This window comes from Delphinus delphis, chromosome X (genome assembly GCF_949987515.2).
Source record: "Delphinus delphis chromosome X, mDelDel1.2, whole genome shotgun sequence".
NCBI classification, from domain to species: domain Eukaryota; kingdom Metazoa; phylum Chordata; class Mammalia; order Artiodactyla; family Delphinidae; genus Delphinus; species Delphinus delphis.
Window position 1 is genome coordinate 88,847,754 of NC_082704.1, and position 12,459 is coordinate 88,860,212.

The 12,459-nt window shown below is 40.1% G+C and overlaps 1 protein-coding gene across 1 annotated transcript in view; it reads left to right on the forward strand.

Annotated features, from left to right (window-relative positions):
- The window catches only part of EFHC2 (EF-hand domain containing 2), a 194,578-nt gene that overhangs the window by 84,425 nt on the left and 97,694 nt on the right, over positions 1-12,459 (forward strand). Inside the window, 4 exon segments of the mRNA XM_060002095.1 lie at positions 2,451-2,702; positions 4,861-4,974; positions 5,360-5,498; positions 11,530-11,686. Of these exon segments, the coding sequence (XP_059858078.1) occupies positions 2,451-2,702; positions 4,861-4,974; positions 5,360-5,498; positions 11,530-11,686 (662 nt within the window).

Genomic DNA, 12,459 nt, shown 5'->3' on the forward strand with positions numbered 1-12,459 from the left:
TTGGGACTCCCAGCTCCCTTTATGGTATTATCAGAAGCAGAGGTGTTCAGGAGTGAGGAAGGCCGTGATTTCGACATACTCCTATGATCACAGGATGCTTGTTTTCGAAGGCTGACCCCAGCTAGTGTAGGGAGGAAAGAATCAGTGTTAGTAGTGTTACTGTAGTCTTTCCAAAGTTTTTTTTTAATGATCCCCTGGCCCAAATTTTATGTTTTACAGAGAAATCTGAATATCCAAAAGGGCAAGTGTCACGTGGAAGGTCACATACCTCACCCATCTTCTTGCTGGGCCTTGAACTCAAATCTCTCGCTTCTTATCCTGATTTTCATTCTTGTCATTTGTTTCTCTTCTTATTGAAGTATGATTATATACAGTAAAATACACCAAAATTAAGTATACAGTCTGATGGGTCTTAACAAATGCATACACCCATGTAATCCACATCCGAAATCATGGTATAGATTTCCATCCCCCCAGAAAGTTCCCGCATGCCTTTTTCCAATCTGTCCTTCTCCCCACCGAGGGATGAGCACAGTTCTCATTTCTGTCCCTATAGATTAGTCTCATTTTTATTGTTTCTAAAACTTGTAATTAACTTCCTTGCAGAAAGATAACATAAAATGTAGAATAAAAATCTCCTTTGGTTCTGCTTTGATCTCTTGTTAAAAGCTGCATGTAGGATCATTCATCTATTCCTGCCCCCTAGCCCCAGCAGAATTACCCTCTAACGCTGTAGGCATACCACCCTCCTGAGAAATATATATTGTTGATCCTGGAATATCTAAGGTGAAATCCCTGTGGCATTACACTTGTGTGTATTGGCATGCAAGGAGATTTATGGTTTGGGTTCATTTCTGCTTTTTCCAAATGCCCTAGAAGAAGGAGTCTAGATAAATACAAAAGTCTTTAGAACCAGAAGAGAGAACCTAAAAGAAATGGATCTATATGATTTACCACCCTTTTCATCTGGCTACACTCATTCACTAACAGCTGGTATTATATGATAGTGATTGTGAATGATGATGCATTATATGAAATACTTAGAACACTGTGTTATCTCATAAGTTTATTAGGAAAAAAATCTTTTGTTCCAGGAATCAGGAATAAATACCAAGAACAGCCAAGAAATGTTTTAAATAATTTCCTTTCAGATTGGGAGAATCGTTTTAGCATTTATTCCCTCAGGGAGAAAGCTCTTCAATAAATATAGAAATCTGTGGAAAATGAGGAGTTTAGTAAGAGGCTTTTATATTGACTTTAATGCATTTACTTCTCCAGTGTTTGCTGCCTTGAAATGTAAAGTTAAAATTAAACAATTTAACTTGAACTGAAAAGAGCCTTGATGGTATATAATCAATAAGGCATTTCTTAGAGGCCTTCTAATGCCTAAGAAAGATTTTTCAATCGTTGACAGTAGAGATCTCGTAATTTCATTTAAATATCAAGGATAAGACTGAAGAGCCTCTGGAAAGGCCATCATGTCTCCCCCACTGTCTTGGGATAAGTCTGCACCTAGACTGCCCTGGACAGATACAAAATTTTGAGAACTTACAAGTAAGATTACATAACCCGATGTGGGACTACATCTCCCTTGCTAGTGAGCACTTCCTTATATAACCATCCTATTAGGCTACATTAGATAGAATGGGAGCGGTTTGCTCCAAGACAGGGCTGAGACTCTGCAAATAGAGGAGTTGGGCTGAGAAGACTGCCGAGCTAGTGCTTCCTGATTTGGGGGCCAGAGCCCGCGCAGTAGTTCTGTACAGATTGGGAAGTTCTCCATTTGCTCTGCTCCTGTTTCCATGGCCTTTCAGATCTTCACTATCTAAAGCTTTTGAGCAAAATAAAACTGTGAATATATTTCTTCTCTTTCACCTTCACAAAAATCTTTGGATGAGTAAGAAGCATATACAGATATGAATTTTCAGTGAAAAGAATTTTTTGGTTGAAATATAATTAACATAGACTTGGATGTACAAATCTTAAGCATACCCGTTGACAAGTTTTTAAAAATGTATACAATTTAGTAACCAACACGAAAATCAAGATAGAGAATATTTCCATCACCCCAGGGAGTTCCCTTGTCACCCTTTCCAGTCAGTCCTCTCCCCAGAGGCAATAACTGTTCTAATTTCTGTCACCATATATTAGTTTTGTCTGTTCTTAAACAAGAATTTTAAGTCTTTGAGAAAAGTCAGTTTTCAAAAACATTATAGAAGTATATTTTAGTGTGTTAAAATAATAACGAAAGGCTTCCTAATACTTGAGTGTCTGTATTTCTAAGGTTGAAACTGGTTATATATGCATATCATGTATGTTGTTAGTTGAAATTTTAAAAAATGTCACTGAATAGTCTATAGAAAAGATACGTTTATATTCTTTGATTGCTTGCATCCCAGAAGCAACTATGGAAAAACTTCCACTCTCATTAACCTTTTCTCCATTGGCAGAAGCTAGACTGCATGGAGCCCTTACGTCCCTATCAGTCCTTCGACGCTCTGAAACAGTTCCTTGAGTATGATAGGAAGGTTTTGCGTTTCTTCTGCCTGTGGGACGACTCAGGCTCAGTGTTTGGGGACCATAGAGAACTCATCCTGCATTACTTTCTGTCTGATGATACCATCGAAATCAAAGGAGTATTGCCACATAACTCAGGAAGAGATGCTACGTCATTGTTCCTCCAGAGGAGAAAGGTACCTAAGGTGAGCAATGGACTGCTTTCCGAGTTTGCTTGTGGGCTGAAGACTCTAGTCACTCACTGTCTGGAATGTCATGTGTTATGACTGTGTGATGACAAGTCACCATGTATTAGTGCAAGTGTTTAGAAAACTTTCACTTTGTGCCCTCTATTAATGTACATCTATGAAAGTAATACAGAGGATATGACAAATTGGAGTTGGAATATTCAGGGCTTGAGGCAAGTAAAGGAAAAATGTCAAATGCAAGAGAACTACCTATTCATCATTGAGTTCACTATGAGTCTTATGAAGGGAAATGACTCTCTAGTAAAAGAATTGCTCGTGGCCTTGGGCAGGGCACTGGCCTCTGGCCTCTGTAGCCTACTGAGGAGATCCCATTGTATTGGTCTGGGTTGTGAATACACACACACACACAAGCACACACACACACACACACACACACACACACAGGAGTGACTCTTCTGAGAGTAGCCACCAGTCAGCAACTAGCCACTGGTTAGCAACAATGAGAGCTTTTGCATTTTTACTATTAAAAAAGAGTTGTGCAAGTGATTTCTACACATGTTTATGGCCATTTGAGAGCTAATGTAACCTGGGTGCAGCAGAAATGGCACAGAGACAGAAGACCTGGGTTAGAATTGTGAGTCTGCCACTTAACAGCTATGTGACCTTGGGCAAGTCATTAACCTCTCTGAGCATATTTCCCTATCTCTAAAGTGCAGTTAACTAGGCTTCCCTCCTGAGATAACTGTAAAGACTGAATGAGATAATATAGTAAAAAGCATTATCTAAGGACCTATAGGACACGTGAAAGTATCAAGGCTTATTCACAGCTCTATGTTATATTTTATTTCTTATTTGGATAAAGTATTTTGAAACTTAATTCTTAGTGCTACTGAAAAGATTACTGTAATGCTCATTTCTGATGCAAACAACCACTGGTTGTTTGCTTATCACAGGAGGCTCTTCCAGATTCTCTGAGTCTCCTGCCAGAAGTCCTGCTGTGTTGCTTCTTGGGGCGGGGGCAGGATTTGTCCCAGAGTGAACTCTGGGCGTATGCACAGCAGGTGGCCAGGAGGTGCCAGGGAAGCCTGTTTTTAGAATGGCTTTGAAAAATAGGCTAAATATAAAATAATAATGACATACCTGACATTTGCAGTGTTCCTTGACATCACTTGCTTCATTTATTCGTTCATTCAACAAATACTTAGGAAGTGTCAGCTGTGTGCCAGCTCTGGGGTTACAGTGAGAAAGAAAATGGATAAAATCCTGCTTTGTGGAGCTTCCATTCTCAGGAGAGATACAGTAGCAGTGGGTGTTCCCTTGACACTCACAGCATCCTTTGAGAAAGCAAGGAGTAAGTACTGTTGTTGCGGTTAGATGACACAACTGAAGTTCTGAGAAGATAAATGCCTGGCCCCCTGTCCTGTAGCTAGGAAGCAGCGAAGAGAGAGTTTGCATCTAAACATACTGTTGTTTCTTTGTTACGTGGCTTACTGACACCCCACACATCATAAGTTCACACATTGAAACTTAAACATTTTATATCACACGGATCTGGCATGATTCAGATTTCTCATGTGTATGGGATAAACGGATCACTATCAATTTCTATAAGTTAGTTCAGATATTTCCTGCCTGGACCACCTCCAGTGCGGGTGGAACTGAGGAGTGCCCTCCTTGGCTTGCTCCGGGCCACAGTTTCTGTTAGAGGCTGACTGCACTCCATTGCCAACGAGTGCGTCCTTGCTCAGGATCAGGCAGGGTGCTAAGCAAGTAAAGAAGGCAAGGCAGGGTTTCTCCATCAGGGCGTTTTGGAGTTTAAAGATGACTCTGCCGATGAAGTGATTAGAGAGCAACAAAAAGTGGTTTAACCCTGAGGTCGGTGCTACGGAAGTTTGAATTGGGGACAGGCCAGTAGGATGGGAGAGGTCAGGGGGAAAGATGGGACTTTATCAGGGCCTTGAAGGAGGGGGAGAGTGTAGACCAGCCTTCAGCGGGTGGGGAAGCATGGGGAAAGGTGGCTGGAGTCTGTGTCCTGTCTTCCTCGGGATGGCAGAGAAGAACCATACGGTGCCTCTTCCCGCTTGAGTCCCTCAACAGGAGCATGTTTGTGCTTAGGGGCCATCCACTACGTCTTGATTTGATTTTCATCTTCCAGCATGGCCCCCCTGGAGTCTATCAACCAAGCCAGATAACAGACCGGACAGTTCTCAATGTAGATGGTGGCTTGTCAGAGAACCGAGTGTATGGCTGCCTGTTGGATAAATACAAGGTAAGTCACGTTTTATTACTGTTTCCAGTGTGACTTCCCTGGAACCTGGAATGTGGGGTGAGCTACGTGTTCTGCTTCTGGGAGATTGATTGTGAATGAAATCGATGAGTATATAAATGTATGTGTTGCAGTGCTGTTTATCAATAATAAACATGCTTAAGTGCATGTATAAATATATGCATTGCACTGCCATTTGGTAGCACTGCATTGCTAAAAGAATGTTTTAAAATGTTAATATTGAGCGGTTATCTTTTGATTTGATTTAAACATTTTGGTTATGAATGATATAATTGATTCTTTTAAATTTCTTTTTCCCTTTGGGGGTGGATGCCAATGTCTTTGGGGGGTCTGTGGTGTCAATGTCACGTTCCTCTGTTTTAATTAGCTAGGAAAAGTAGACCAAGAGTTTTACAAAGATAATGACCTGTCCATAGGAACCGCCATCAATGTGTGGGGAAGGAAAGTGCTCCTTTGTGACTGTGATGAATTCATGAAGACTTATTGTAAGACTAAATATGGAATTGGTAAGTGATACATCTGTCAGTTAGAAAATAATATTTAAAACTTAGAGTCTTTGTTCCCTAGTTAGGCTTGATCTGACTTTTGAGTTTCAAATTCTAAGCTCATAATAGCTACCGTTTATTGAGCATTTGCTAACTGCTGGGCATCTGTTGTCTTATTTATTCCTAACAACAATTCTAGAAAGGTAGGCTCATTATCCCCATTTTAGAGGTGAAGAAACTATGGCGTACAAGGGGCTTACTTGTCGAAGGTCATGCAGCAAGTAAAGGGTGAGCCAAGACTTGAACTTGTCTGCCTGATGCCAAAGGCTTCCATTTGCCCGTATAGCCCCCTGCCTCACTAGAGTATGGAGGCAATGCTTTGGTTAAGCAACTGAAATGGAAATCCAAACACTTTTCTTTTCACTGAATTCTTGCTTACCACAGAGGATATACTTATTTGAGCTCTCTGGGGAATTGTGCCAATCTGCTCTACCTTTCCTGGTGAGGCTTAGCCAGGCTTCCAGCTTCTCTCTTCTTAGATATCCATTCCATTCAGATCAGGTTAGCGCAGTTCAGAATGAAAACCAGTGATTTATTAAGCACCTACCACATGCAGGTCATTGCAGTAGACAGAGGAGCTGCAGAGTTGTGTAAGGAGTTTCTAGGCTTGAAGGGGAGCAGAGACCTACTGCATGTTACACGGTGTTATAAGAGTCACAGAAGCAGGTGGAGGATCTGAGGTGAAACCTGAAAAACAAGCCCCTCCATTTGTTAAACCTGCCGGCCAGCTCTTCCCCCACCTGGGCCCTCTACCCCAGGCTCCAGGTACCTACCGGTGCTTGGCGAAGTGGGGTGGTGGAAGTTGCCAACCTCCCAGACTGGGGTTTGGAGCTCTGATGGGGGATGTTTACCCCTCTCTGAACCTTGGAGTATTCCTATGAGCTCACTTCCTGAGCGATGAGTTGGAAGCCAGAAGCAACCACAGCTTCCTAAAAGACAAGGTGCTTTGTCTTTAGAATGAGACGAGGCCCACCTTATGTGTCTTGCTGTCCCCACTGTGTCGTATTCCTGGCCTCCTGGGAATCTTTATATTATGGGAGAAGGCACACAGCATACAAAGGGGCTGGAATAAAAAAGAATTTCAATTTCCCTCCTCTGTGCATTAAGGGAGCTTGTTCCACAGCATCTGCGTGCCAGATTAGTCAAAATGGAGCCAAATTGGTGGCCTCTTATATTATTTTCTAAAATTAGTCCTATTTAGTGGACACAGTTGAGCATATTTGTTTTAGGGACTGAGGACAAGAAGCTGCCAGGAATGTGCAGGTAGTGGCTGCTGTAGAGAAGCTGCTAGTGACCCTTAGATATTTGGGAAGGATAGTTTGCTTTTTAATAAATGTAAGTGCCTGTTCAGAATCAGCAAGTCTTCAGTGTAGACTTGGAAAATTTTTAAAAATGATATATATATGAAATGAGTCACTGAAGACATTTACCTGTGTCCTACTGAAAGATTGCCTTAATTTAAAGGACGGGATAAAGGTTCAAAACATCATATGATCCCTTAAATAGCAAGTCCAACATTCGGTTGATGTTTGTCTGTCAGCTTGATTTTGAGAATATAAAGGTCGCGTTTGGGAAAATGAACGTTAATGCTGGAGAGACACGGGACACTGTTAGTCTTTTAACGGGTTTGCGGGGAACTTTCAGAGGCAGAGTAAATCCACCGGTGCGCTCCAAATCTAGCCATCCTCGGCGTTTATCAGCTTCAAATGCCCTATGGTCCATTTCAGTTGAGCCCTAGTGCTTAATTTCTTTCTGCTCACTTCTTTTGCTCACTCTATAGACTTACTGTAATACGTTAAAAAAGTCATTTGTGCCTTTAAAGCTAATATAACGTGAGCATTATGCATTTAAACAGAAAATTATGCAAATGCAAAATTATGATGCATTTTATAGTCATGCTGACTTTTTATATTTCTCATAACATATGTTAAAATACCCCATTTAACAGACACTATTATTACACAACATTTCTTGAGTAACAGCAGTGTACTTAATGTAACTAATGACTGGAAATTATATCCATGATTCAGGGTGGAGGGGAGTGAATCAATATTCTCTGATAATCTTTACATTTGCTTTTCCTGACTTTTGGTAACATTAAATTAATAGACTTAATGTTACTTAGATACAGTTACTTCTGACATTTTAATTTTTTTGTAACTTATCTGGTTGTAAAAATTCATGAGACTGACCAAGTTTTATACATTATATTTTGGTATCCTTGAAGCCCAAACCAGGACAAAGTCCTGGCAATAACTGTGGTCACATTTCCTTCCTTGTCAGTAATTGTGGTCTCCACAGGAAGGAGCTGACAACTGCCAATGACACAGCTAGGGACCTAGGAAGCCAGGGGGAAATTTCTAATGCAGTATACAGCCTGGGTGCTTCAGTACCTTCTCTTACCTAATGCTGCCCCAACATATTTTGGGGGAGAAAAAATGGCAGACAGACTAAGAGATGGAGTTGGCCACAGTCCCAAGAGTTGTGCACGAGTAAGCTTTCTATTATGTGGAAGCAGAGGGCTTGATAGAATTCCAAGAGATATATGTAACCCCTGCATGAAACCCAATCTGACTCCTAAAAAGATGAGATTGTTTTGTGTATTTAAGGATTCTAAAGAGAAGGCAACTTCTTCCACAAAACAGTCCAGTGTGAGTCCCCCACTAGGCAGCTCGGCCATCCCGCTGGCCCTGGCTTGTCTGCCGGGGCGGGAGCTTGTCACTCCCTCATTATTTCATGTGCATGAACACGGACTGGCAGATGGAGGCCTGTCGGACTTTCCTGTAGCCTGAAGGTTGGAAAAGGCTCCAGGGGCTCTAGCAGGTGTTTCTTTCACTGAAGAGACAGGGATTTGAATGTAAACTGTTCTTACCTAGAATTCCTGCCTTGGGTTATTATTTCTTTGTCTATAAGAGGACTTTCTTATTATCGATTCTTAGTGGTTGGGACAGCCAAACTAGTAATAAGACCATTCATTCGCATTGCTCTCGAATGCTTATTAGGCTATACCAACATTAAGGATAAGCAAAAAACTTAAAGCACCTTTAATTTTGTGGAGTTGTTTATGGCCGCCTCTGAAGTCTTGGTGTTAGAAGCAGCAGGCATCCAAGATGAGAGTCTAATGATCATTTGAGCAAATTAGCCATCCCAAGGTGCAGCGACAGAGGTAGAATTTGCTTCTAGTCTCTCCACGTGGCTTTGATAGAGCTAACAATTTCACCTTTTTTTTTTTAACCTCTCCTATGAAGTGAAGAGGGTTGTGGATTAGATGATTTCTAAGGGTTTTCTAGCTAGAGCTAGAAAATTATGTGATTCACTAATTATTTGACCCAAAAATGAACGTCCCACCAAAATCATTTGACCTGGGTATTGGGTACAAGCAGAGGTGGATTTACCTTGCAGTTAGTGAAGCTTAAGCTTTAGGGTTCTTTCTTTGCAGGGGCCCCACTCCAAGGCCCTGGGCCTAATTTTGTCTTAATTATTTGACATTTTTAGTCTTAAAGAGCTTCTCCCAAATTATATAAGCTTTAAACCTGGGTCCATATCTGGGTTACTAGTACATCAGAGATGAACTTCGATGAAAGCTCTTTCCAGAATCGTTTCCAAATGAGATGATGAATCGTAAATCACTGTGAAGGAGCATTAAGACATATCCTTTAAAAAAATCTATCACCTCTCGGTAAATTTGTTGCAATCTGGTCAGTGTGGATGAACATTCAATATATATGTTTTTACAAGTCTTTTGGAATAAGAGGAATCAGACTATTTGAAAGACAGATGTGTCTCAGGATCCATCAGAGTGTCAGTTTAAGGAGATATTTGGGAAGATGCTTTGTAAAAAAAAAAGGTATACTTTTTCATTAAATATTTTTTTAACACCTGAAACATGCAGGATGCTGGGGTGATGGAAAACCAAAGACAGAAAGTTATTCAGGTGCGAGTTCAAACCTTTGTGAATATACGCAATTACCCAGAAAAATGAGATCTTCAGTCAGGGTATCCAAAAAGACTGGGTTGTTAAAAAAGTCAGACATGGTGGAGTGGAACAGTTCTCAGCATTTATACACTAGATGGCACTGTGGGTGCAGAGGAAAGCTCTAAATTGATTCTTTTGTTACTTAAATCTGTGGCAAAAATTATGTAGTTGAGAAAACAACACTGTGTTATAAAACCTGTAATTTTGGGGGGAGGTGTAGAATGCATTCTTAATTACTGTGAGATTCAATATGTGTCCTCTTTTGGTTAGGCTGCGTAGATTAGTATATAGAGTTGTATGCGGATGTCCCCTGTTAGAAGAAACCAATCATGCCCCAATTTTCTAATAATCATGTAGAGCTCTCCCTGCAATCCCTATGGTCCTTTTCCTAAAATGAAGGTACCAGTTAGTGAGTAGTGTGTTTCATGTAACAATTAGCAATGAAAGGGTCTACTGTAATTCTGCCTAATTCCAAGATTTGAACTTTCCTCTTTATTACCAAAGCTTCTCTTTAATTGCCACAAAAATAGCAATAGGAGAGGCTCACCAGTCACTTCCGTACCGGCAGTCTGGCTGCCCCCTTTCACTGAGCCAGTGAGAAAGATTTGATGGCATTCTCTTTGCCAATATGTCTTCTGTAAGCAGTTTCTGTTAGGATGGAACAATACTCTTTTGGGGATTATGCTTGAAGAGATTTCACACAAAGGCTGTTAGGAAGTCTAAGTAAATGTGAAAGTTGAAAATGTTTTCAAATCTGAGTTAGAAACAGCCTCAAACCCTTAGCCTTTTGATCAATCAGTACAAAAAAAACCTCCCTCAATTTTAAGAGTTAGGTTGCCTTGGATGACAAATTGATGCGAGAGGTATGCACTAAATCTGTACTCTTCCTTCTATTAGAACTCTGACAATGGAAATCTTTGCTTATGTGAACCTCCTTTCACGCACTAATGGAAACGCCTATGGGATAGTCAACCTTGGGGAAGAGGTAGAAATTAGATTCCATGGGTGGTTTCGTTTTGTTGCTTTGTTTTGTTTTGTTTTAAGAAAGACCCTGACATCTTCTTGTCCATTTGTGGTGTGACAAACTCAGGTGACTGGGATGTGTTGAGTCAATGTATTATTTGCTTTGGAGAACACACTTGCTTCTCAGAGACTGTACAGCCTCACAAATGAGTACCAACAGCTCCTAGGCTATTATAAATATGTCTCTCCTTCACAGATGACAAACGAATAAAGAAAGTCAACAGTATTTACCACTTACAACTCCCTTTGAGAGTAGGCAGTGGCTGTTTTAAAGGTTTTGTTCGTTTGTTTGGTTTTGGTTTTAGTCCTTATTTATTTATTTATTTATTTATTTTTGCTTCATCACATTTCAGTACGATTGCAGTCTTTACTTGGGCAATAACAGAAGCACCCTGGAGTGGTGGTTGGTGAGAAGAAGTTTTGTTTCTGTTTTTGATCTAGACAGTGAAGTGTCATGGCCTGGAGCTGAGTTGGAAGAAAGGGGGAGAGGGTTTAAAAAGTGGGCACAAGAGGAGGGGACATCAGATGGGGAAGGTAAAGCAAAACACTTAGGAGTCAGTCCTGTTTGGAAAGGAATATGATTAGTGACTGTTGACTAAAGATAAGACAGGGCTACATTACAGGTTAAAACATGGCATGGGTGGCATAAAGTTCCAAGTTTGAATTTTCCTATCATTGGAAAACTCAGGGAAGAACAAAAAATATTCTGAAATGGGGATGCGACGACAAAAGATAAATGTTTACTTGTTCGACACAGTCTCTTTTTTTTTCTTCCTTTTGAACCAATGGCAACTATTGAGTGAGTTTTGTGGTTTTTGTAAACACGATTGAAACCTACCCTCCCAGGATTTTGCTGTGTTTTGTTTGAAAGAGTTTAAAATAGTCTACAAAGATCTCCATGTTCATCTTGAAAACATAACAAACCTTTCAAAACAGCCATAATCAGGGCAAAAAAAAAATATTGATGTTTCATCTGCCTTTGTTTTGTTATAGAGAACTTTACCTCGATTTCATGCAAGGCCCCACCTCCTCCAAATATAGAAAGGAAATTTCCACGTTACACCGGCTTTGGTTCTGAAGAGGATTCTCTCTGCTCCTGCAGAGGCCTCGTGCCCACACCTCAGCAGAGGAACGTCATGGAAAATGACAGGTGCTTGAGGGAACCACTGTTTTAGTCTGATCTTTCCCAAATGTGTTCAGGGTTTATAATATTGTCCTCATGACAAAACAGATGACACTTAATTTGTCTGATTTCAAGTCCAGGGACATGTTGTTATACCTTTTTAACGAAGTTGATTAATATGTAAGTATTAACAGGTTCTTACTTCAGTGGTTATTTTATTTTTTTCCAGCTTTTCGAGAAATAATTGACATATAACATTGTATAAGTTTAAGGCACGCAACATAATGATTTGATATATGTATGTATTGAAAAATGATCATCACAATAAGATTAGTTAACATTCATCATTCTCACATAGTTACAGTTTTTTTTCTTGTGATGAGAACTTTTAAGATTTACTCTCTCAGAAACTTACAAATATACATTAGCACTAACTCTAGTCATCATGTTGTATGTTATGTTCCCAGAACTTATTTATCTTATAACTGGAAGTTAGTACCTTTTGGTCACCTTCACCCAATTCTCCCCTGCTCCGCACACCTCTGGCAATCACCAGTCTGATCTCTGTTTCTATGAATTTGTTTTTTGTAGATTCTACATAATCTATATATAAGTGAGATCATGCAGTATTTGTCTTTCTCTGTCTGACTTATTTTACTTAGCATAATATCCTCAAGGTCCATCCATGCCGTCGCAGATGTCAGGATTTCTTTCTTTTCTATGGCTGAATAATATTTCATTGTGTGTATGTATCTTATATAAATATAGATATATGTATACACACACACACACACACGCAC